Below are 27,240 nucleotides of genomic sequence, written 5' to 3' on the forward strand. Positions count from 1 at the left end.
ACTCTCATTTTGTGTATCCAATTTGCTCTTTTTTTTTTTTTTTTTTTTTTTTTTTTCCCACTGTCCGCTCTACAAATACTATCTAGGACCAAACAGAAGTCTTTTTCCCTTTTACAGCTGCATTAACAGGAATGGTAGAATGGCACAGATTCTTTCTTTGGTTCTATTAGTGTCTGTTCATAGCAGGATTACAGAGCTATAGTCTATTGGAAAACAATTCTTTCATATGAGAAACATAACACCAATAATCTAGATCACTCAGTGTGAGCCCTGCAGGGGACATAGCAAAAACCAACAAAATCTAAAATCATTTCGGTAACTAAAATCAACAGACAGGGTTGGGCATCTCTTGCCAGCTAATTTAGGGAATAACTATTGTGTAAGTATTTCCAATCTGTAATCTTTTTCTAAGAGGATAACTCAAGAAAAACGTGTTGGAAATTGTGTTACTTTATTTTTGCCTCCATGTTTTTCACACTGATCAGAGAAGGGTACTTGTTTCCTTCCGAGATCCGCTGAGTCAATAATTCCAGTTTCTCACTGATGGCCAGGGTTCTGAGGTATGGGTGGTAATGGGACTCTCCTTCGTCACAGTGACCGTCCTACCTCTGCTCGCTTTAAATGGAGTGCTGCTGAAGTGACTCAGATGGGAATCCTGCAGAGTACCAGGAAAGAGACAAAAAGCAAGAATCGAGATGGTGTTCAAGGGCACAAGGAGGAAATGGCCGAAGGAAGGAGGAATAGAAAGCAGAGCTCATAGGAGTAGAAGTGGGGCTAATGCACACGGCAAAAAGAGAAGAGAGGGTCAATCAAGGGACAGCAAGAGGCAGAAACAGCTAGAAAATTAAGACTTTAAATATTACTAGACAAATATGGGGGGGAAATGAAACCATCCTGTTGGGGAGTGAGTGGAACCACATACTGGGGTTGGTTTGTTTGATTTCTCTTCTCTTCTAACTCAGTACATAAAGGAAACATGTATAACATGTTTATATAAAAAAAGGATTATTCCCACAGCAGCAAACTCCCATTTTTGAAACAGCTCCCACAACACAGGCAGGTTTTTTGTAAAAATAGTAATTTATGCAGCTACAGGTCTCAGTAGTTTATAAAAAAAGAGTCTCTTTAAGGGACACTTGAAGTTCCCTGTGGTTTGAGTAAAAGTAAAGAGATTTCATTTAGAGATCTTACAGTTTTTGATCAACAGTATTTGAGATTGTTTGTGACTCTTTAAATGTCATATTAGTTGTGGGTAGATCAACATTTCCCAGAACAGCAGGTTTATCCTCACACAAAAAAAGCGCCACGTATAAAGAGCTGTAAAATATGTAGAGAAGCCCAGGAAAATATTTCATTTCAATATGTGCATTTTGCAGATACAGTCTTTGGAGGAGTATACTGAGTAAGTATGATCAGAAAAAGTCTTGAATTTGAAAGCTCATTTAGACTTCTTTGCTGCCTTAGTTGAGCAAGCTGAAAATAGTTGCCAGATTAGATAAATCCTCAAGCTCCTGTAGCCCAGTGGCATATCTTTAGAGAAGGTTTTGTTGTTATGTACACATGCTGCAGGTCGTACATGTAGTTCAATCCATGCTTAGTCGATGTCACCTTGACCTGAATCCAGCCTGACAGGATAGAAGCCAAGTGGGGAATTACTGTTGGGAGTACAAGCTCTGTTCAGCATCTGAGTCAGCAGGTCCTGAAGGCATCCAATAGTTTCACCATCCCATACAATTGTGGCAGAGATGTCTGTGACTAAGTAGTATGCTTAAAACCATGCATTGTGGTAGGTAGATTGCCTGAGAAAGTGAATATTTTTGGCATTACAGGTCAAAAGACAGAATTGCTTTTAAGTGCCATAGTGCTGTGATAAGTCTTGCCCAGTTAAACTCATAGGGATTTCACCATTAAGCTCAGTAGGACCAGAGTACAATTTTTAGCATAGAGGACTAAGGCCTAAGGCAGTTTATTAAGCTATTAGTCAGACAGATGAGTTGTATGGAACTGCTGACCGCACAGGCATTGTGTTCTTTTCTGTTCAGCCTGGATATACAGTATCTTGTACTGATCTTCTGTCTTTATCACCAAGTGTCTGTGACTACAGAGGAAAAGGATGTTCTCCTGACAAGTAACAACTCATTAAAGTGGTATTCAACAGAAAAATATAAAGGGAAATTTTTAGGCTATAAGGGTTTTTTCCCATGTATATTGTTTTCCTATTTACATGCTTCTGTCCTGACTGTGCTTTCATTTCCACTAGATTGATTCCATTCTAGCCACAATTACTAAAGTTTTTCCAAATTTACACAGACAGGTGGGTAGAATCACACACTCAGCAGGTTGAAGGGATCATGACTACATCAAATGCAAGCTCAATTCCTAAAGTTTCTGTCAAAAGCATGTCTCTGCTTCTTTCAGAAGCTCAGCAATGGCCAACTTCAAGCTTGTCCTAAGGTATAGGGTATCATAGGATCATAGTCAATCATGCTGACTTGGAAGACACTGATCAGGTCATTGAGTCGTACTCCTGGCTCTGCACAGGACACCCTAAGAGTCACACCATGTGTTTGAGAGGGCTGTCCAAACCCTTCTTGAGCTTCTGCCAGGCTTGGTGCTGTGACCACTTCCCTGAAGAGCCCCTTCAAGTCTCCAACCACCTTCTGAGTATAAAAATGTTTTCCTCACATCCAACTTAAACCTGCCCTGACTCAGTTTCATGCCATTTCCTCAAGCCCCATCGCTGGTCATGAGAGTGAAGAGATCAGTGTCTGCCCCTCCACTTCCCCTCACAAGGAAGTTGCAGACTGTGGTGAGGTCTCTCCTTAGTCTCTTCCAGGCTGAACAGACCAAGTGTCCTCAGCCAATTCTCATAAGGCTGTTCTTCCAGCCCCTTCACCATCCTAGTCGTCCTTCTTTGGATGCTCTCTAATAGTTGAATGTTTTATGTTGTGGCACCCAAAACTGCACAAAAGCACTTGAGGTGAGGCTGCCCACGTGCAGAGCAGAGGGGACAATCCCCTCCCTTGCCTGACTGGAGATGCTGTGCCTGACACCCTCAGGACATCCCAGGTTGTTTGGTGCCTCCTGGCAGCCAGGGCATTGCTGGCTCATGTTCAACTTGCCATTGAGCAGGACCCCCAGGTCCCTTTCCGCAGTGCTGCCTCTTGTTCCCCATTCTATACACACAACCAGGAGTGCCCTGTCCCAGGTGCACAATCTGGCAGTTTTCCTTGTTAAGCTTCATTTGGTTGGTGATCATCCACCTCTAATTTGTTGTGATCTCTCTGCAGGGTCTCTGCCCTTGAAGGAGTCGAGAGCTTGTCCCAATTTAGTGTCATTGACCAACTTATTCAGTATTCCTTTGAGTCCTGCATCCAAGTGGCTAATTAGGCTGAAGAGAACGGGGCAGAGGATGGAGTCCTGCAGAACCCCAAAAGTGACTAGCACCAGCCTGTCCAGTAGTTCAGCCTCTCCACGTTATTTTTGTCTAAATATGGTAGGCTACACATAAAAGGTGACATAGCATCTATCCACTAGGCAACTTCACAAAACTAATGAGTTGTCACCTAAGTCATAATCCAAACAGGAACTGAGGAGGTTACAGTGTGGAAATTTCTCCTTTCAATTACATCAGTACGGTGCCACTTGCCAGGGGAGGCAGAACCTGCCATTTGACTGCTGCATCCTCTGGAGCAGCACAAGCAGAGAAATAAGCACACACATTCGTGAAAAATTTGTCACTAAGTTTATCAACTGCTCTGCTAGCACTACCTCGACCAGCTAGTTCAGAGCAGTTCTGGGTGTTGCAAAATGAGTCGCAGCATAACAGCAGATGAAGTTTTGGGTGCCTTCTGCTGGTTTTTGGCAGAGTCACACAACTTTGGTTCTTGGAGTTATTTGGGGCACCAACACGAAGTATTTTCAGAGTACACTGCTGGTAAGAGTTACTTTTTTCATCCAGTGACTGCTAAGACTGCACAGTGGGTGCCTCTTGGCAACAAGTGACACTTCTCTTTCTGTGCTGTTAAACAGAACTGTTGTATTTTACTCTCTGCCCTTCTAATTTTGGGTGTTAAAGCAGTTACCAAGGTGTGCTATGCACTCTCCAAAGCCAGAGGTTTGAGCACGTGATAGAACTGATGACGAGTGAGGTGCATTTTTTAAATGTCTGGTTTGCCTGGTTAGCAGGGATTATTCAGCCTATGCCAGAAATGGGCAAAATCATTAGTGGTTGTGAGAGAAGCTGCTGTTTGTCAATGGAATTAGTCATAATATAGAAAAAGTTCCAGGAACCCATGCGAAATTCAGCATGACAAGACCTTGGAAAGTCTGCAGGTGACACAGCAGCCCCTGTGCCATTTCATCAAATAGGAGAAAATAGGAAGTACTGTGTGATTGCAAAGCAATCTGTTACGGCACTGTTTCTGCTCTGTTCTTGGAATAAAAATAACATCATTGCCAATGACTGCCAGTGCCAGCTGACAAGACCTCTGCTTTATGATTAATAAATGCAAATGTTTTGCTTTATGTCAGCTACGTTATTTTTTTGGCACATGTGACCAAGGTTTCTAACAATAACATTAAAATACTTCTTAAGTTTCTAATTCTAAATTAAAAAAAAAAAAATCCAAAGTGAGTCCAGCTGCTTGGCACAATAGCACAACACCTGCATAGCAAATTTCACACAAGCCTTGGATAAAAGCAATGATGACACCTAGTTTGATGTTTGCAGTTTTGCCATGTCACAACTGTACATGAAACTCAACAGGTTTTGGTCAAAATTGCAGCAGAGCAGAATGCTCAGATCTGTCAGTATATAAAAACGGGCCTTGTCCTCAATGGGCTAACGTTATCACTGTCAATTGAATAATTTGTTACTGAGAAAGGAAAACTGATAGGGGTTTGAGAGATCCGACAAAGTTTAAGAAACAATATTAATCATCAAATAAATGTAAATATTTTTATTTAAAAAAATGTTAATGGCACCTTAGAGGCAGTCATGACTACACAACCAAATATACAAAAATTACATTTTCATAGTTGAATCTTTCCACAGTGCTCCACAAAATGGAAATAGTATGAGAAACATTGCAGGTCACACACCAAGACAATTAACTTTAGTCAATAAAAGCAGACAATTTTTGGTACACCTTGATACTACCAGACCCAGGTTCCCCAGCTTAAAAGGAAAGGTGGCTTTGTGCAAAACTTTCCAACAATAGTACAACTTAATGTGCTAAACCTACAGCAGATCAACCATACAAGACAGTTTGACTTGGCCTCACGCAGTCCTTATATACAGCATCATCTCAGTTGGCTTTTTCAGGGAAAATAAGCAATTTCATTGACTAAAATAGAACTTTTCTTAGTCTTTCACTGTTGCAATGTAAAATTGTCTGATACTTTGTGCAGGATTAGCATCAGAGAGATAATTCCAACTTAATCTGAAAACAAGCCCTTTATAATCTCCTGTATTTAAAGGCCATGTTCTGGCATGATGGTGAATGAAGAAAGCAAATATATATTTGGTTGATTAAAAATACTGGAGAATAAATTTGCCTGATTGCTAGTCCTAAATGGACTTTCAAAAGGGATTAAATTCTGCTACTGAAATTAAAGTGTTAAATTACATTAATCTCTGTTGATCTTCTGTTGTATCATTGAATCCAGCAGTAAAATGTCTCTATCACAGTGGAAAGGGACTTGGTTTCCCAAAACAAAAACAAACAAACAAGAAAATTTGCTCTCCTACCTTCTAAATGAAGTACAAGCTTCTATGCTTTCTTGTTTCTTTCCTGCATTTCTTGTTCAATGACTTTGATTTCAGAAAGCACTAGTTGTTGTTATGCAGTTAACTTTGTATCAAACATAAACCTGAACAAATTCAACTTCAAATGTTGGAGTCCTTGTTTATTATGTCATTCAGTAGCTAATAATTAGCTGGCAACCCTTATGATTGCAAAACTGAACCTTATGCTTACACTGAATTTGTTTAGCTTCAACTTCTGGTGAGTGGATCATGTATCTTTCCTACAGCAAATTGTCTTCACCTTTCACTTTGCTATTCCCCAGATAAGCAGTCATGATTTGTTCAAAGGAAACCATTGGCTTTTAAATATCCTTCCTGGAGCGCAGACATCAGATCTATATTGATAGATGTCCTGCAGCAGAGGCACTGCATAATGCAAACATTTTGGTATTAAACTAAAATGCAGTGAAAATTTTTAGTGCCCAAAAATTCAGAGCAAATAGACATCACAGAAGTGCAATAAAATGAGAAGCTGCACGAATGCATATAATATAAAGCAGAAAGAAGAAGGAATTTAAACTGGATCTCAATCAGTCCTGCCAATCACTAACTGGACTTTCAACAATAATGGAGTTATAGTTGGAGCTAGCAGAGGGATCCATTAGACAATTTTCAGAAGAAACCTCATTTAGTCTTGAATGCTGAAATAGGAGAAATCAGGAAAATTGTGCTAACTTTCATAAGAGATTAAGTCTCCAGAAACCTCCAAACAAAAAGCCTATAGAACAGGTTCTATACTGAACTTATTGAAGGGCTTTTCCATCAGAGAACTACTACCAAAGTGAAATGAAATACTTGCCTACCAGGCAGCACCAAGCAGAAAAGACACTGTCTGGCAACTTTTTGTTGAGTGGGAGTGTTTTAGAGGCTCATGATGAGTAGGTGTAAGGAGTATCCCAAGAATGTTTGATGTGTTGTATGAGAATATAAAAGCAAATGATATCCTGACAGAACACAGTTAATTGACTGAGAAGCTGAACAGAGTTCAGCTCATTAGGAGAACTGCAATTCTTTGGGTTGGCCTAGGCATACTTTCACAGGAAGCAGAGCTCAGACTGCAGGCCAGAAACACCCACTAACATGTGAAATACATAATCCCAGCCTAAAGGGGGGAAGTGATGCCCATACTGAAGCTAATGGCAGAGACATCAGCTCTGGCTAGGTCAGGCACCAGCCTTCTTTTGATCCCAAGCATAGACACAGTCAGCTAGCCTGTCCACATGCTGGGGCTGTTTGTATCTGTTTCGTGTAGGAAAAAGCCAGGAAGAACTTTTCTACACTGAAGCTGCCCCAACAACTGGAAGAGAGTCTGCCTGGAACCCAGTTTCAGGGACAGCTAATGATTCACTGCAACAAGAAGAAAAAGGCTCATCTCCCTTAAAATCCCAGCTTCATACTCATTACACCTTTTTACCAGCCCTTTAAGTCTTTAGATGTGGTGCACCATCTACCTCTCACCACGTTTTTCTTCTAGTCTAGTGAGCTAACATGGCATATGGAAGACTCCACCACACACCAGTGTTAGCACAAGGTAGGAAATGGGAGGGCGAAGGCAGGATGGGAGACCTCCCTCCTTGGGTGGCCTTCCACATGGTATAGATCCTGGTACTGCGTTCTCACTCTGTGCAAAACTACAACAGTTTCACTCAAAAGTAGGCTTTTGCCCTTCACTTAATCTTTTTTATTATTTTCTTGATGTGTGTCACATCCTCCAGTGATTTAAACCCAGCAGAGAAAATAACCTAGAGAAGCGATGTGCCCATTAACCAATTGGGTTGTTTTAATTTACATAACTAACATTATGCAGACTTTACAGCTTTTTCTGTGTCCTCTGCCAGATGTACAGCCAATGCAAGACCTTCCTGTTTCCAATTTAGAGTTTAGGCTCAGTAAGATTCTGTCAAGACAGTGAGCAATCTTTTGTAGAGCTATCGATTTTAGATTCTACCCTCATTTTGCACTGAGATCATCTTCCAGAATTGTAATAGGATACCCTTGGAGCAGAAGCCTTCACATTCCCAGGTTGGACCACACCAACATCCTTTGTTATAAGAAAAATACGAATCTTTTTCCTGCCTGTCCTTGAGGCTACCTGATGTAACATTTCAACTACATAAAACAGCACTGGGAGGATTATTAAATGTATAATCATGCAATAGGTAAAGGAGTTTTTCTTATGTAAACATATTAACACATGGTATTCCTTTCCTGCACATCTGACCTTCTGAACCCATTTAACAAAATGCTAAACAACTATTTTCTCAAGAGGCCAATTCAGAAGTTGGCTGTGCAAGTTGAAGAGAAAAATGGAGATTATAATAGAGATGGCAAGAAAACAGCAGGAAGAGTCACAGCATTCTTAGGATCAGAACCAGCTCTTGGTCTTGGTTGGGCTCTTCGTTTGGCTTTGGTTTCCACTCCACTTCCCTCTTGAGATGAGGTAGGGCTGGGTTAGGATAACACGGGTGTGCCTGATCTAATCCATTTCCAGTGACTGCAAACCAGCACAGTCCTTCCTGATTCTGTTAAAAGACTTAGCACGTATAAAGAATTCTTTAAATATTTGTAAGTATTTTATTTGGATTTTCTAAATGCTGAGTTATATCATTATTTATTAAGTTAATTCTGTCCTTTCTTCAGTTCCTGAAGCCACAAATAGTAACTATTCACTGTTTATCTGACTGTAGTAAAATGTCAGAGTTCTTCCCTGCCTTTCCCTCATCCACTCCCTTTCCTCATAATAAGGTCTTCACAACTTCTATACCAACTATTGCACTTGATTAAAAAAAAATATACACATCAAACTATGCCCTCCATCCCATAACACCAGCATAAAAAATACTGCAACTGAAAAGCAAATATATGTCAAGACAATTATTTTCACAGTTACTTACACTGAACATCAAATAATTGGAGACACTGTTTTTTCACTTAATTGAGTGGAGAAGAATTCTGGTTGTGGCGGGTTTTTTTGTGGTGTTGTTTGTTTGTTTTTAATAAAGATCTTGTTTTACATCATGGCTGAAAGCCAATCTGATTTCAGGGAAATTTTTTTGCAGTACTTAAATCAAGTAAAACAAATTTCAGTGGGAAAACAAACCCAGCCCTGTCTCCTAGTAGTGGTACTGCATGTTAATACATTATTTTCAGGAATGTTTGTTGAGAGTGTCTACAGTTCCTATATTTACAGAAGTTTAACTCCCTGCTCCCCTTAAGAAGCTGTTCCCTCATGTTTCTGCCACATTCTTTATCTGACAGAAGAAAGAAATCCACTGTGCCCAGGGTCCCACCACCTGTATGCTTTGCATTCAGTTAGAACACCCCAACAATACAGTGCAAACAAAGGCTAACCTCAATGTTGCCTTTCCATGTACTTCTTTCCCCTTGCAGGTTGCAGGGCTTGAACAAGTGAGTGCTTTGGTGGGGATGACAAGTTACCTACCAGTTACTTGCTTCTTAATTCCTTTACAAAGTTGCCTGGGGATCTTATAATTCAATTCAGTCCATCTTTGGAAGTCTTATCCAACATCTGTATGTTTCCTGAATGTGATAAGGAACAGTGCCAGGACAGAACAAGTCCTAACTGTGCTCAATAGTCATCACTGGTCTCATTTACAAACAATAAACTCTGTGCAAGAAGTTACTACCACAAGCAACAAGTTTTGTTAGTCTTGAAAACTCAAAATCCCATGTAATGACACACATTCATTTAGAATCTAGAACTATCAATACACATGACTGCATAGTTTGGCTTATCACTCTAGTTGGATTCAGAGAGAAAATTAACTATCAGTCTAACAGAGCTGAAACACGTTATGACAATCCCTCCTGATCACACTCTGCACTCCAGCCTAGTAAAAAGCACATCTGACACCTGCAGTTGCTGGGATCCCTCCCAGACCATCATATCATCTTTTGTGGGTATGGGTTTGGAAAGTGGAAAACCTTTTGGATTAAGGCAGAAGACTGACTTAAGTGAGCAGTTCATCACAGATACAGCCAGTTAGACAAAATCAGATTGAACAGGCAACTGACTGCCAACAAGTATACTTTTATATATTTAGACCAGAATTTGTATACACACAGTGCTTAAAAAACAGGGAGGGGAAGAAAAGAGTGAGGGGGAAAAAAAAAAAAAAAAAAAAAAAAAGAAAGAAACAGCCAGTCCAACAGCTTCATCTTGGTATAATCATCTTTTCTATAGCACAGATGATATGATCCCAGTTTTTACAAAATATTGCCAGCAGCGTCACTGCAAAAAAAGTGCAGATGATATGAAAACGGCTCTTCATCATAGGAGCAATGAATTTTGCAATAGTAGAAACACACACTAAGATGACAGTCATGAAGGCCAGGATAACATTTATACACTTCCCCAGGAGCACTTTGGCATTAACTGTTTCAGACTGCTGTGCTTGCTGTTCTTGCTGATGGAGCTCCAGCTTGGAAACCCGGGTCTGGCATGATTCCAAGGCTTCCTGGAGACAGAAAACAAGAATTAGGGCAGCCATATTGCATTCAACATTTCTTCACATTTGAGCTGCAGAGCCATCCATCAGCTAATGAGAAGTGTAATTTATTATAGACTGCTAATATCGCAATGACCCACCAACTTTCAAAAAAATAAATGCACATATATGTCTGAAGGAGTGTGCATAATCAAGTCTAATAACACTGTCCAAAATGTAGGTGTCCTGGGTTGAAGTATATTCTATCACCATCTTCATGAACTGTGGAAACCAGGTGAGGCAGTGCTCCCTGCCTCCTCCACTCGGGCTTATCTCCTGTTAATGGGCCCATCAGCACCTTTGCCACACGACTCACAGATAACCCCCTCCTGGACTATCTCCTGTTAATGGGCCCATCAGGCCTTATCACATGACTCACCATCCCATTGTGAGATGCTCCGCCCAGAGGGAGGAATCAAGCATTCCAGCCTGGATATAAGCTGAGACTCTGAACACCAGAGGGGCGCTTACCCACTGGATTTCCAGAGGACCCGAGCTACCAGACCTTTCTACAGGATCACTGCTTCAGGAAGACCACCTCATCTGGACTGCTTCCATCACTCTGCTCAGGTTGTATTCTGACTCTGTCAGTGGTCTTTTGTATTATTGCATCTATTTTATTTTACTTTCTTTCCTTTTTTTCCTATTAAATTGTATCTCTGACTTGGAGCCTCTCATTTGGTTTGCTTTCAAACCACTACAGTAGGTTTGTTCTTTGTTCATGCTCGAGAAAAAGTACCATAACTTTAAAGTTCATGACAGTTGTTTCCTATATATACTTTTGATAAAAAGTACTAGAAAAGCTGTTGCCACAGCAACTATCACTGCATCAAAACAGCAAGAAAATTAGTTTCTCTGTATATCCTATAGAAAACATTAGAGTGGGCTTGATGTAATACTAATTAAACATACTTTGCAACATGTAGCACTTGAGTTACACTGCCTCCTTGGTCTACATTAATTTTGCTCTCAAAGCTACCCATCCTACAATGTTGGGCTTGAGTCCTCTGTGAGATCTGCCCTTCTTCCTCTGTCAGTGTGAAGACAGTGGAACAACCTCTGGAGATGCTTTGATGGGATTCTCTCTGACATGATCTGTTCTGCTTCACAATTTGTTCAAAAGAAAGCAGACCTTTCTCTTCTGCTTGAGGATGGGCTAAAAGTGGTCTTTGAGTAAAATGCTTTCTAAAGACACTACCCCCATGCTTAAGCCCTCCCAATGCAAAACACAGAAAAACTTCCAGCTGCTTCACTTACTTGCCAAAATGCCGGCTTTTTGCTGGAGTTGGGATTTGGGCACCACATGGGGCAAAGCTGTAATTTCAGGAGATTGATCACCTTGACATAATCTTTTACCGCAGTGTGACAAAGAAAACCAATGCTCCAGCATCCCTACTTTCTTCCCCACTCTTAAACTCCAGATACTTTCATTGGACTAACAAGGTTGTTCACCTGATCACACAGTAAGCTGTTTCAAACCAAACCTCTGTGTATAAACACCCAGAGAGTTTTCAGCTTTCCCTTGCTGGGTAAGTTTGGCATTGTTTCACAAGCTGAACTGGCTTACCAAGTGACTCACCAAGGTCACCACGGAGTGTGGGACAGTACCTTACACAAGACTGCTTCCTTTCACTGCTCTAGGAATTGGTAACAATATAGAAGACAGTTCTTAATGCGTGGGACAAAGTCTGTTATGGTTCAGGTATGTTCTCCACTACACACTAATGAACTTCCCTGGTCTTTCTTCCACTCTGACTGTAAGTTATCCTCAAACTGTCCTGTGCTGCTTTAGAGAAAGTCCAGCTGCAAAAGTCTGATATCTGCATTGAGAGGCTGAACACATCTTTAAAACTATCTGTACATCCTTTAGCGACAGAGTTAGGCAGTTACTCAAAATATCCAGAGCTTAAATCCTTTTACTCTATTTTAGCTAATTTTCCAAAGCCCCAAAGAGATAGGTTTAAAGGGGCCCAACTGTACAGAGATAAAAGAAACAAGGTTGTATCAACACAGCACTTCAATTAGGAGTTTCTGACACTCCTCCAGGAGTCTTTTAAAAGTCTCTGACACTCCTCCAGGATTCTGCTAATGAGTTAGGAAATATTTCACAGCCCTTCTGTTGGACAACTCAGGTTTCATTACATCTTTACATCCTCAAGATGCCTTCACAGAAAGCAGTCCTCTTTTCCTTAAACCTGTGAGAGACCTCTCTTGTTTAAACCTACAACAAAACCTGTAGTATCCTTAGATTCAGTACCATCCCTTTCCCACTCTGTTCCCAGGCCCTTCCTAACTCACATTTAATAAACTCTGATCATCCTGCTGCCTGCACTCTCTCTGTTTAGAAATGTGAGCACAGGTGTATACAGGTCAGGTTTCAGGTTCTTTTACCGTGTGAGCCAATATGACGACAGTCTTTGAGCATCCCTCAGTTGTTCATGAATAGGTAAGGCATAATGTGTTTTCACCATTTTTCACCACTTCCTCAGACTTTGAGTGGAAATATTATGCATTATGTAAGTGCTTGTATTGTATATAAATACTCAAGTACATATGTAATTACATGTTGTCAGGACATACTTGTATGCATTATTACTGGCTTTTGATTGAAGTCAGACATGACTACAACTCATCTCTAAGGTGAACACACCCCATAGCTTTGATTATAGAGGTTGTTGTGACCATGGCTTAAAAACTCTTTAATTATATATAACTGGCTAATCTACAAGCCTATTTATAAATCAGCTCTCTTACTTTTTACCCTAAGCTCAATTTATAATAAACCTTGCCAGTGATAAAACTACATATTGGAGAAAGTCTGAGCAAGAGGTTTCTGTCAGGACACTGTCAGAACTGTTATGTCACACAACACAAGGACACTCAATTCCTTCCTCCTTTGTGAAAGAAATTAAAACAGGCCATTCTTCAACCACAAGTCTGCCTAGACCATATCATCAGTTCCAGCAGAAAAAAATCCTGAATCCAGAGAAACAAATGGAGACTGTCACTGATTCAGCATGCTGGGTTTTCACCTTAAAACAGAGAAAACATGGGCTTAATCTTTCTCCATATTCCTTACTTTAAAAGATGGAGAAAAATGCAAGTGTGTCATGGTACAAGATTTCTACAAAACATTAGAAGACTGTGATAAGGAAAAGAAGTACCTGAACATCTCGTGATCGCTCATAGGCCTGATACGCCACCTTCTCCTCTATGCTGGCTAGCTCTTGTTTCAAGTTTGCTGTCTCATGTTGATGAAGGTCAGTGAGGTCATTTAACTGGTCTTCCAATCTTTCGTATCTTATTAGGAAAAGAGGTCTAAATTTAGTGCCTTCTGTTCAAGTAATGCCAAATCATGAAAACAATTGCACATTTTAAAAGGTAATTTCTCAGCAAACAATGCATTAGTCTGACTGGCATTACGAAGCGTATATAGCAATCAGTAACAACTTTGTGAACTTGCCATAAACTTTTATTCAGCTATCAGAAATCTTTTTTTTGAGTGTTTCTTGCTGGCAGTAGGTGTTAAAAAGCAAATATTTGTACATCATTGGCAAATTATATCAAATATAAACAGTGCCTAAGGATATCCAACTCACATTTTTCACTCTTCATTTAGCCAAGAAGATATGGTTTTATAAGTAACTATGAGCCAGTTAATAGCTCGCCAGTAATGACAGGAAAAATATGTTCTCTCTCATACACAACTGAAGGGTTCTGCCATTTATGTACAGTCTGTTCTGGCATGCTTCTACATGGTAAAGCAGTTCAAGCAAATCACCAGCAAACTAGAAATTTTTTTTGTGAGTTTGTCACTTGATTTAACAGACAAACAAGTAAACACTGCAGTCAGCACAAAAATGATGGAGGCAAAATTGTCTAGAAATGGGTAGCAGGAGGCTTGAGATTTTATTGGCAGAGAGCTGTCAGAAAAGGCCACTCTGCCTTCTCCTGAAACCAAGTAATGAGTTCAGTAGGCCACTTTCATTATTCTTTCCTCCCTATATTACCACATGATATCCAGTCTTTTGTTGTATTTCGAGAACTATAAGGAAGGAGACATGAAATATCGTTCATACCAAGATTTTGCCCACTCGTGTAGTAAAGACTTTAAGAATTGACAGTCATCTAAACAAGCCATAAGAAAAATGGGATATAGGTACAGCAGGTGAAAGCTCTCTGCAGAACATATCATCCACTTCTCACAGAGTATGACAAAAGAATTAATTTTCAAGTAACAAATGCAAGATGAAGTTGTGCTACAGCACTTAAAACTACATCTCCCAGCTGTGTGTTACACCAGGGTACAAGGTGACATTGCATCCACAAGATAGCAATGTGTGTGAAAAGTATTTGGACAAGGTACTCAGGAGTCAAGGGTATATTTATCAGCTGTCAGTCAGTTCTGCTACACCACAGACTGGTTAGCTTTTTTGAGTCACATCAGATGAGAATCCTTCCACCAGCTATAAAACCATTGGCATCTCCTATACGCAGTACTCACATTATTCACATAAAAACTATGATAGTGGAGAGAGTTTCCTGATCAGCCTTTGACAAAAAAAATTCCTATATATTTCATTTGATAGGAAATATAAATATTCTATGTGTATTTTCACTTGTTGGAAGGAATCAAACGTGTTGGTGCCAGATACTGATTGAAATTATTTTTTCCTCTTGCTTCTGAAATCTCTCTCTCTCACACACACACATACACACATACACACACTTTCCAAATAGTTTCTATATCTGTTAAAAAGTCATTTCAAGAGAACAGTTAAAAAAAAATACCTATATCTTTCCTCTTGTAGCATCTGAGAAATAAAGCCATAGTCTCTTTTAAATTGGGTTTTTAAATTCTCAATATCATCAGCTAATTGGGACTGTGTCTCCTTGATTTCCCTTAGTTCCTCCAAAATCATGGAAAGCTTTCCTTGGCTGTCCAGAGTACTTGCCACAGCAGGACTAAAGGAAGTATTCCCGTTGCTGTCTGCTGATCCAGAGGTCCCACTTGAGCATTCATCATCACTAACGTATTTTGGTTTGGCAACAATGGTGGCACTGCCCCCATAGGCTCTAGAACTCGTTTCTGGCCGAAATTCATCCAGGGTATTTTTGAGATGAGCAATATTGTCTGCACTACCAAATTTGTTTCGGATCAGGTTGGCAAACTCTCTAGACTTGCTGAAAACAAAGACAGGTGGTGTCAAAGATACACCCGGCACGCCTGACTTGCTGCTCTCTGTTCCGTGCCCAGTGCTACGAGACTTTCCATGTTGAACATCTTTCAAGTTATCTTTGGAAGTATCCTTGGTAGCTTTGGAAGATCCATTTTGTTCAATATCCTTGAGCTTTTTGTGATACTGTTCCAATTTCTTCTGAAGCTGGGCAATGGAGTGGGCAGATTTTTGGTTCTTTTTCTCAAAGACTTGCTTAATGCGCCCAGCCTGTTGCTTGTCTGCACTGTTTACCAGTTTCAAATACTCAGCCACGTTATCATCTCGAGCTGTTTGTTCAACCTTGATTTGCTCTGTAACCTTGAGGATTTTCTGTTTCAAGCTATCTGCATTGAGTTTTACTTTGTGAAACTCTAGGACCCCATCTGGTACATCAAAATTCAGGTTGGTATCAGAACCTCCACGGCGGATGTTAAGTGGTAAACTCAGAGTATTCATGTCATGTCTTTCCACCTGAGAGAAAAGAAAAGGAGGTAAATGGAATTTGATTTTTTTAAAAAATCAAACATCCAGTTTACTTTTCCACATATAATTATATCAAGTACACAGTATAAAGTAGCTTATATGAGCAAAGCATAATAAACTTTTCTTTGAAATTAAGCAGTATTTTTCTTGACTACTACAGGTTAATAAACAGTCCAAGGAACTGCTTGTCTCTCTTAAAATAGAGCAAAGATGAATTGGAGAGAAAATTATTCAGATTAGCTTATAGAGTCACTGTAAGCTTTTCAGAAACACTTACAATTTTACACAAAATGAGAATAACACCTAGTTAGAAAAAATTCCTTTATATATTATTATTGAGAGTTACAAAGAGACCATGGCTGATAATCACTCCATTTTTCTCTCAGAAGTGGTCAAGCATCAATGGAGACGTAAACAGATTTTTCCCTCTACAGCAGTGCTCTACTGTTCAGTATATTTTCCTAGGTTTAATACCTTTTTTGGTACATCCCATTCAAATTCCTCCCACAATTCAAAGTTTTTGAAAAACTAGCTGAAAGAAAGCTCTTGAAAATTTAGTGTATGCTGCAAACTGGAAGCGACTGCTGTTTTTTAAAGCACAGGGCATGGAGAAAGAATTGGCCTGTACTTGACTCTCCAGCTTGATGAAGGTGCTCAACAACTTGATCTGCTGTGCTAATTCTGTTTTAATAGGAGGTTCACTGATTTACAGAAAGAAACTCAGGAAAGAAAACTGAGTTCAGTCAAGTATGGGATCTGTACACATTAGATGCTCCCTGGAAGCACCAACAAAAACAAGTAGACAACTCAGTCACAACACTTACCACAGATCATTTTATCTTTCTCAACAGAAAGGCAAGACAGTCTGATACAAAACTTTAAAAGTGTTTCCTTATATAAAGTAATAGTTATGGAGAGGCATGAGAAGAATGATCTAAACAAAATACGTCCATCCTTATTACCATCTTGGTTTTGCCTATGTGACAAAGTGGATTTCATTGCAGCTGCCACAGTGTCATTTCTGTAGAGACTGCTTAACAAATGCTCTAGCCATTATGGGTTTTCAGAGCTTTAATACCAGAGGGAACAAATATAATTGCCCAGGCAAGACCATTGCAGAGACAAGGCAGAAGCTATATTAAAGTCTCTTAAAGATGCATTTGTGAAATGCTTTAACTACTCTTTGCTTCCAAATGTCAGAGATACTATGATAAAAGTTTGATTTCCAAATACAGTGTTTATTATTATGTATAATACTGAAGATCATGCAGCCAGACCTATGTGTACATGTCCAGTGATCACCATTCAATCTTTTTCTTGAGTAAAAAAACATAAGCCCATCATTAAGTATTGTTGTAAGGTTTGTCTTCCCATCCTTGTACAGTTTTGGCAGATTTCCTGGAAATTCACTCAAGGATTCTTGTATTGTCCTTAAAATACAAGCTCAGTAACCAGATAAAGTGTCCTACTGTTAATACCATGCATCATGCACAGCTTGATCAGAACTACTCTGTCTCTAGCATGCTGGGGTACAAACATAGAGGGGGTGATGCACCTATAAATCTGGATCTGAGACAAGATCCAGACAAGAACAGAGACAAGATCATCTCTACTACTTCATATGATTTTCCTTATAGATTACCAAGGATTACAGTGGGGATTTTTCTTGACTTTTCTTTGGGTACTGCACCACTCCGGGCACAAACCAGGTAACCTAAAAATTCACATTCACCAATACCATAAAAAAGGGCACTTGAAAAATGCATACTGAAAGAGTTCTGGTGTAGACAATTTCTTTTGGAGAATATTGGTTAATGATGCCCTTTAAGACTCAGACTATCCCAGGGATTAAACCACTACTGTGGCCTAATAGATCTACATTTTACCAGTCTGTTAAAAACAATTGGTATTGATCCAAATGCTCAGTATAAAACAAGAATTTCCTGAAACAACCCAAGACCTTTTTAATTAGCTTTGGCACAAAATGATACTGTAATTACTCACAGAATTGTCTACACACACAAAACAGATCCATCACTGATGTCACTCAGGACAAGCTGTACATAACTTTCAGGAATGGGTGGGTCTGCATCTAACCTTTACACAGAAGTAAGTGTTTACTTCCTCAGTAAAAAATAGTCTAGAAATGTATTGTAATAATTGGATACGAGCCCAAACCAGATCCCTTATGTCCTCTCCCTCACTTGGCTCTCTACTGGTCAGCCTTCTCTGCCTTCCTGAAATTTCAAGGCCACAGAAGCAATACAGATAAAAAGAACAAAAGCATTGAAGGAATACATCTGCTGAATGCTGTCATGCTTTTGGACATGAGGAAATCTGTTAGCGTGGGGCAAATCTGCTCCTGAATAAAACCAATCATAGGGTCAGTTCAAATTCAGTAAAGTTTATAAAAGAATTGCATTTAAATTCCCAAAGCACTGCTACCAGTAGGGTTTTTTACTTACTGGATTGAGAGCTCACTAAGAGTACAAAAAAGTCATATCCAACATATTTTTCTGTCTGATTGTACTGGGACAAAATGGCAGATGTCCCCTGTCATCATGTTGCAAGGTTGGGTCAAGCAACAGAGGTTCTTGAAATCCTCTGCTGATGTAATATACCTTTTTGTGGGGAGGGGATGTGTGGTGTGGGGTGGAGTTATTTCTTTTTAAGGTGAGGGGCTGGTTGGTTGGGTTTTGCGGGGTTTAGGGTTTTTTGGGGTTTTTGGTTCGGTTATTTTAAATCCGAAGCAAGCAGTGGGGAAGTCAGGTATGTCTAGACAAGTGGCCTGTCACCTTTCTTCTACCTTGATGATCCATTTGTGATTGTTTTATAGTTCAGCACTAAAGCTACCCCAAGACATCAGACTTCCATCTTCAAATCCTACTCCAAATGCTTCTTGCTGCAAGTCTCATCCAGTGATGAGAAGAATTAGCTTCACTTCCTGCTGTATTGAATGCCTCATTCTTTATACTGAGCACAAGACTGCAAGCAAGAGTCTGAGATGCCTCCTCATCCCTGCAGGGACTAGTGCCCTCTCCTGGGATGCAGGCTGAAATCCTCCCAGAGCAGGAGACTCAATGCACATCTCCGTCAAACTGTGTGAGTGCTCTTGCAGCTACGCTATGGGAAGAAATGAAGAATGCCATCCATGCCATTGTTCCTTCTGTGACTCCTGGGTCCCCAGCATCTCAAACGACCACCAAGCTGTTAATAATAAAGAAATTGTTGAAAGATTGGGTTTTTATTTTATTTTTTAAATTGTGGTTGCCAAGAGAAAAATACGTTTACATGCAGTAGCAGCCCCAATAGTTAAAATGGATGAGGCGTCCTTTTGGAAGTGAGAAGCACTTTAAGAAAAAAGAATCATCATACATATCTCATATTATGGTAATTAATAGGGAGCTGGGCATTAGCATTAGAGGAGAAGCTGCAGTCCTGAGACATGTGGTACCACCAGGTAGACAGGAAGTCAAAACACTAGCCCATAGTTTGAGGAAATACCAGAGACATGCCCTCAATCTGTCTTCTAGGAAAAAAACAGGGAAAAAAACAGTTTACATATGGTTCTTGGATAACCATAGGGGATGCTACCCTGAAAAAAGAAACCCGGGCCTTAGAGAGAGATCACTTCACTTTATGGAGCAGTTCACATACACACTTCACATCAACCCAGTTGAGAACTAATAGTAACGTTTGTGCTGCTGAAATACGAGCTTTTACAAACAGTGATTTAGGCAAGTGAAGCAATTCAGGCTCCCTGCCTGCATCAGAGCCTGGCAGCACAGATGACTAGATAGGTAACTCTCAGAGATAAAGCCCCAGTCCCCCTTTTTCCAAGGAGCCAAGCAGATCTCCAGCTGCCTGACCATGCTATCCATGCAACCCATCCCAAGCCAAAGTCCAGAGCTTCAGAAGGGACAGCAAAATCACTGCTTGGTGCAATGAACACAGGTGCACTGCTCGGAACCTTCACTGCACATGAATTGTGAGGTTTACTTTCTGTCTTAAACGTAAAGTGGATAGCTGGGTAATAGGCAGCCTGCCATTCAAAAAGAAGCATTCAGAGCACAATAGTGATTTGAAAACCCAATCAAGGAAGCAAGAATAGGGATTTCATTGGAATCATAATGATGCATGTTTCTTCACTTACTGTCTGCAAAAGCAGCACAAAGGTGAGACTTGCAGGCCATGCTATCAATGAGCCCAGAGCACAGCAGACCCATGCTCCCCAGTGCACAGACAAGATTGTTGGAAAGGGATTCCACATGGACAGGATCTGCTAAGCAGGTGAAAATATCATGTTTAATGGCCTATAGAGATTGGTCATTGTATTCTACTATTGGGAAAGATAGAGCAAACCTAGAAGACCTTATTTCTTCCCCAAAGATCCTGGGTGGGATCCATTTGGGGGAAAAGATCCATAGTGAACAGAGCACAAAGGGCAGGCAGCCCGCCCTAGTGCAACCCACATCCCATGGCTGCTCACATGAATCACATCCCATGTTCCAATGATTGTGCCAGTGGCTCTCCACTGACAAGTGAGAGATAAGCCCCCTAAGTTTAAGGCATCACAACTGAACTCAACTCTTTAGGTCATAGATTTCTTTTATGCTCTTTTAAAAGGTACCTTTAAAAAGCATTGAGGAAAAAAAAAAAGCATTTATAAGACAGATGGCATATATCCATCAGGCTCCAGAAAGCCTACACCTTTGGGTTGCCTCTAACAGAAACAAACCACGAAGACATAAAATTATCTACTTATTTAAATAGACTCAGTTTACAGGTGTCTCTTTCTTTTTCTTTCTCTAAACAACCTTATTACCATCACCAGTCATTGCTGTGCAGGCTAAACAAAAGCTAATGATGACAATTTAAGTCTATCTTGAAAGAGTTTCTGATAAGTGCTTAGAAACAGAATCCCCAAATCCCAAAAGAATCTACAAAATAGGATTAAGGCAGCTTTAAAGCCCTTAGAATTTGGTAATAGCAACAAAAATCATCAGGAATTCTCTTTTTTTCAGAAATATGTATATGTCAGAAGCACAGGTATTCCAATGGGTAAAAGAACATGCAGAGGGGATTTTAATAAATTTTCAGTATATTCCAAAGCAGAAATTATTTGGGGAGAGACTTTCACCATCTCTTTCAAGTTCACTCTTCCTTCTAAAATCCACATGAGAATCCTTCATGGAAGTCTTAAAATAGAGCCAAATCATCATAAAACATTTAAAGTTATGTAAAATCAGCCCCCAACATTTTTGTACAATATGTTACAGCAAAATACCTTCTGCTTGTGGTTTTTTTTACAGAGCTAATTAATAGTAATATCTAGAAGTACCTAAACTCAGAATACCATGCTCATAATCATGCAGAGGGTTGAGAGTATATGGGAATGGAGGGAGTCAGCAAAACTTGTTTCTGATTTTTACTGGGGTAATGGAAGATCCTGGGTGATTTGTCTGAGATCACCTGGCAAATACTGATGGAGTCAAATAATTGAAGGTGTTTCTTTCATCATCAACAATTTCTAGATTACCTATTAACTCTCCACCTCCCCTCAAAAAAACATTGAAGCTGTAAAGCATCACTAATACACATTAGGTTTATTCCAGGCAGGAGTCAAAGGTAACTCCAGGTGCCCTTTGGCAAGTATCTCCTCTTCCATATGCAAAGGCTGGGACACTTCAAGGCCATTCTATGAGTAAGGCATCATACAGGGGCAGAGTAGGCTGTAGAGATTTGAATCCTTTTGAAAATTTTCTGCACTATGCCAACATGGTCTGGTAATTATGAAAATTCAGTTGTTCTACTAGACAACTGCAGCAAGACCTCAGATATAGACTAAACTACTAAGCATACTAGGCAAGATGTCAGATGTTGAATCCAGCCCTTCTCAGGATCAGTTTGATCACCTATCTTTCCCTCCATTTTAATTCATTAGCACCACAGAGTTGAGACTGTAACCACAGGCACCTCAAGAAAGATATGCATGTACTTGCAATCTTAGTTTAAGTGGAAAAAAACTCCCAAATTAAAAAAAAACCAAGCAAACCAAAAAACCAAAGTCGAAAATACTATAAAACAAACTGTAGAAAGCAATTGCAAGAAAGCATGTGCACTGAAGTTCTGGTGTGACTAGACTTTTACTCTGTTGATCTAATCTGGTCAAGGCTGAATACTCGTGCATAACCTGTGACCCAAACAGTCAACTTCACACCAAAGCTGGTTTGCCTCAAATCCTACAGGCACGCTCAGTTCAAACTAGAAATACCCCAGAAAGTACCTTTTCTAATTTCTATTTAAAGGACTGAACTAAAGCCAAATTTTCTAGGTCACAGCTTGTGTGTAATAAGTATTTAGATTTGGTACTATTTCAAATTAGACCAATGGGAGATGAGAACAATGGGGGGAAGAGGGAGTCTTCTCCTTCACTGGTAACACCAGCTCCTTCAGAACCCAAGAACGTCCACTGAAAAGTCTCCAGTGTCATAACTCACACTCAGTCCAGTTCCAAGTTTTATGGCTGCACAAAACTGACATAAGCAAACTGGTTCCAATACAAACAACTTCTGTGCCTAGACAGTGAAAATTGAAAACAACATGCCTCTATAAAAGTAAGTGAGGTACTTTCCATTTACTATCCAGCAATCATGTGAAGAAAAAGAATAAAAATCACTGTCCTGGCTAGAAAGATATAGTGATGAGCCAATACTCACGTTTACTAAGCTTAAGTTTCTTAAGCAGGCAAAACGGAGATTCCACACCCCTTGGTTAACTATTTTGCTCAGTTCAGTCCTCCTCTTTAGATAAGCACCATTAATTAAAAACAAGTCCATAGAATAGCTTCTCCTAACTGAGATCAAAATAAATCTAGCTCACGTGCATGTTCCTTCTGTCTCAGGTTTACACAGCAACATAAGGAATTGCTAGGGAACTCCAGGTGCTAAATGAGTGGTTCCATCAAGCAGGGATAATAGGAAGCCTGCACTCCTACGCCCCATGAAGGAGAGTGCCTTTCCTGTGACACAAATCCCTCAAAGTACTACCACTATGAAACAGCCTGGGGGTGACATAGTTTTGAAGAGTGATGGCAGACATTTTGTATCCCTTCTAGATTAATTGTTCAACTTTCTTTTAGTATTTCTAATAAGGGCTCTCCCTTCCCCCTTCCCAGCTTTTATGGATTTTTCTTCCCCTCCCATTCAGTAATAAGGTTTCTTTTTCTAAAGATGTCCGAATAGATGGCAATAATGAAATTTTCCAAACTACTGTGACACATTCTATGAAAAGCCAGCCTGCTATACATTTTCAACTACTAAATCCTTCTCCATGAATGAGAATTTGATAAAAAGTCTGCTACATACCTGCTATGACTAATTACTTCTCATAGTTACAGCATATGCCTCTCATCTCTCACCACTTCTGATTTAGAGTGTGCTTTCCTTCGTATGACTGCATTGTGTAACTTCTCATCACAAATTATTACACACTGATAGAGTTGCAGCAGGTCACCTTCTCCCTCCACCTGGTTCTTTCTGCTTCACAGTCAACTCTTAACTTCACTGTTATTCAGATAGTCGAAGCATTTTCTGAAATCCCAGCTCCTGGAACTGTACAATCATACAAGAGAATTCCAGGAAATACTACGAAGTTTCTTGCCTTCAGTTACAGAGAAATAACTCTCACATCTAACTTCATAGTCAACAACCAACCATGTCCTCCATGCCCCAAAACAAAGACAACTTTAAGGAAATTTTGAATATGTAATTTACAGACCTACAAAAATCAACCCCACAGCTCAATGCTGATTTTAGTCTAATTCATGACACTTATTGCTTTGAGCTGGCAACATTACATAAAACCTATTTTGTAACAGGAACATTAAGGCTTTACAGTAGCAGGGAACTTTGAAAGTATTACCACTGAGATACAAAACACTCTAAATCCATATAGACTGGCCATCACAGGCAAAAGACTCAAGCCTCGGGGATTTTGTTTGTTTAAACCCTGGCAAAACTTCTGTTTATAAACAAGAGAACAATAGCTCCATCAGGCATAGGATCTTTTCATTTGCGTTAATGCTGCAGCAGCACATCCTGAGCATGTAAACAATCACATCTTGTCCTGTATGTGAACTGAGTTGCTTACTTAAAAGAGCCTGCCTGCTTCTTCCTTTCCTCCCTGCCCTGCATCTCTCCATGCTGGGCTGATAAAGTTAAATCTCAAAAATACATATCTGTTACATCAGTAGTTCTGCCTATACCCAGGAATTTTAGCTAAATTTTTTATATAAAAGGTTTAAACAAAAGATAGGGTCTGCTTTACTACATTACATGACTAAGCAGGTTTTTTTACCTCTCCACAATAACTAGTACATCTCTTGACAAAGCAACTTTATTTTATCAAACCCTCATATACACAAGTACACTTTCACTATTTGCCACATTACACATATGAATGCACGTTTTGGCTCCACACCAAGGCTTGTATTTGTACCCAATCCACAAACAAATCCAAAGGCAAAGAACTGCATGAAGACTGAGCCATCAAAAATCAAAAACTTCGGCCATACTTCATGATCTACAAAAACTGGGAAAAAAAAAAAAAAGGAAAAAAAAAAGAGAGAGCCCAGAAAAGAGAGAGGAACAGCTTTATTTAAAAGACTACTTTAAAAAAAAACTTATTTCATTTGGCAAAATAAATACAATTAAAATTTGAATTACACAGGTGCATATTATGCAGGTCATTTGTTATTCAATACTACTCTGCAATAATGGTATTTTAAGCCACTACACGCAACTTATTAGCACTGCTTTGACTTAGCTCTGGAGGAAACATCCTAATTGCAGTGCATTAAGAACCAAAATTCTCTGCAGAGTCAATGGATTTAACCTTCTGTGGATCACAACAACACAACTTTAAAGCATTTTGTTATTTAAATTTATTTTTAAAATAGCAGAAAAATTTTCCTTTCTTTTCACTGAAAAGGCAATATAAAGCATTAGGCAATATAACCACAGTTTCCTGCTCTTTGCCTATCTTTCTTCTGAAAGAAAATGAAAGTTAATATAAATAATTTTGTTTTGAAAAACAGAAACTATGTTGTGACTATGCCATTGAAGTGGGTCACAAGTGATGTTTTTCATTTATAAATAGATCTACAGTTGTCCTCATTGTGGAGAAAGTCTTAAAATATTATTTGTATGTTTACAATCTTTTTATTCATATAAATATACACATGTAAAGACACTATTTTAAAAACATTTTGTAAAATATCCATAAAGTTATTGTTATTATGAGTGACCATTAGCCCACAGAAAATCTCATATCCGTGCAGTGTTTCAGCTGCTGTGCACCTTCTGGAGAACCTGCTCTTGGCATGGTATTTTAAGGTTACACCCTAACAATCAACTCAAATAGTTACAATCAAATCTGAATTCACAAAAAAAGATAACTTTTCCAGTAAAAAGATCCAAAAAGAAGACTTTATAAAGATGAGTGTGCCTCTACAAGCAGATGTCCCTGAATCCTCTTCTTTAAAAAGAGGCTCCATGTGCACCTTATAACAATACATCAAAGTAGTACTTAAGCCAGTGCTTTGTGCACCCTCTAGAAACATGTTCTCTTGTGCACACGATGCTGAGGTTTCTCATATAATCTTTTTAAATGTTTATGACCTGGTACTAGCATGACTCACTCCCGTAAGAAGTTGGAGGTATGTATTTTAAAAAATACAAGAAACTTTTCTGTCCGTCTATTCTCTCTGAACAAAATTCAGCTAAGACTGTTGTATTGGTTTTATAGAATTAATCCACTATTTGTACATGGTCATGAGTCATCTTTATACTCCATTTTTCCTTTCAGATTTTTTATACAATGTACACTTCAAATACTAATACACATCACACAAATATCTCAACCCATAAAAGAAACTCTATTGTAGAGAAGTTCCGTAAGTAACATAACATCTATTAATCAAAAACCCCAAATTCAAAAGACTTGTCTAACTGAAAAGAACATCAATGAGATTCACCCAATTAGTGAAAAATAAAACCCTACAGTGAAATTTTTATCTAGTCTTAAAAATATTCCTATTCTGAGAACATACCTCCCCAATTAGTGAGTTTTTTTAAACTGAATTACTTAAAGAAATCAATTCAGATGATTTTGGAAGATAAACTAGGTTAAATTATTATTCTTATGTCACCATATTACTTGTAATGAGAGTGTTAAATCACAGTTTTAAAATTCACTACATTTTTATTGTATGGTAAAATCCATTGATTTCATTTTGAAGATGCCTGTGTAGCAACCATTATGTTTTGCCATCTAGTACTAGCAAGTGAAAGCAGACTTTTCCCCTAAGAGATGTTTGCAAACTGAAAATACATTTATTTCTCTTTTACCAGAACTAAAATGTCAAGGGTAGAGTGAACTCCTGCAGGAGGAAGTTCTGCTGATTCTAAAAGCTCATTACAAAGCTCACTGCCCTCTACTCTTAACTACAGGGCACATTTGGTGAACACCTCCTCATGTGTAAATATACTGGAGAATGTGTATTATGCATAAAATTTTAGTCATAAATTCAGTGCTTATAAACTAAATAAATAAACAAACCAATCCAAAACCAAACAAAACCCCCACGCCTTTCTCTCTGTCATCCAACAGAGATGGATCATTCTCAAAGCCAGGACTGCAAGATGAGAAGCACAGGCAAGAAACAGTAGTGACTTTGTTTAGCAGACTAATGGAACGTGCTCAGAAACTGCACAGTTGCACAGCACATTAAATTGCTTAAAACAGAACAGATTCAGTAGGGAAAACTGTTTTCAATTTGGTATTTCTTAATCTGTTGAAACCATGTTGCTAATATAAAAGTAATTTAATACAGGAAAATTAAACCTGCTGATCTTACCTGCTATCTGTTGTAATTGAGAGAATGTATAAAATATTATAGGCCAACTTCATGTAACTTCTTTGCTTCGTTAATATGTTTATGCAAAATTTAATTCAGTTTGGCACAGATGCAGTAAAGACCTATCTCAGGAGACAGCAGGGCTGAAAAGGCAATGCCAACAATGCACTCACCTAAGAAAGTGGCAAGCAAAGATGGCTTTGCAGCCTGTACTGCTCCTGTTGCATTGTGTTGCCTTTGGATAAGTGTTTTAGACTCATATCCTTTGTATTCAAGGCTCTTGGGTTTTTTGATTTTGTTCAA

At 39.2% G+C, this 27,240-nt stretch overlaps 1 protein-coding gene across 3 annotated transcripts in view; it reads right to left on the minus strand.

Moving 5' to 3' along the window:
• Positions 1-4,940: 4,940 nt before the first annotated feature.
• Positions 4,941-27,240, minus strand: part of TMCC3 (transmembrane and coiled-coil domain family 3) — a 56,900-nt gene continuing 34,600 nt past the window's right edge. For all 3 annotated transcript variants that reach the window (XM_066183386.1, XM_066183387.1, XM_066183385.1), the window contains exons 2-4: positions 15,109-16,007; positions 13,482-13,617; positions 4,941-10,287 (exon numbers count right to left, since the gene is read on the minus strand). In XM_066183386.1, the coding sequence (XP_066039483.1) occupies positions 9,985-10,287; positions 13,482-13,617; positions 15,109-16,007 (1,338 nt within the window). In that variant the 3' untranslated portion in view covers positions 4,941-9,984. The remainder of the gene's footprint in view (positions 10,288-13,481; positions 13,618-15,108; positions 16,008-27,240) is intronic.

Source organism: Chamaea fasciata, unplaced genomic scaffold (genome assembly GCF_029207755.1).
Source record: "Chamaea fasciata isolate MVZ Bird 193981 ecotype frontalis unplaced genomic scaffold, bChaFas1.0.hap1 SCAF_5, whole genome shotgun sequence".
In the NCBI taxonomy this organism is placed as follows: Eukaryota; Metazoa; Chordata; class Aves; order Passeriformes; family Sylviidae; genus Chamaea; species Chamaea fasciata.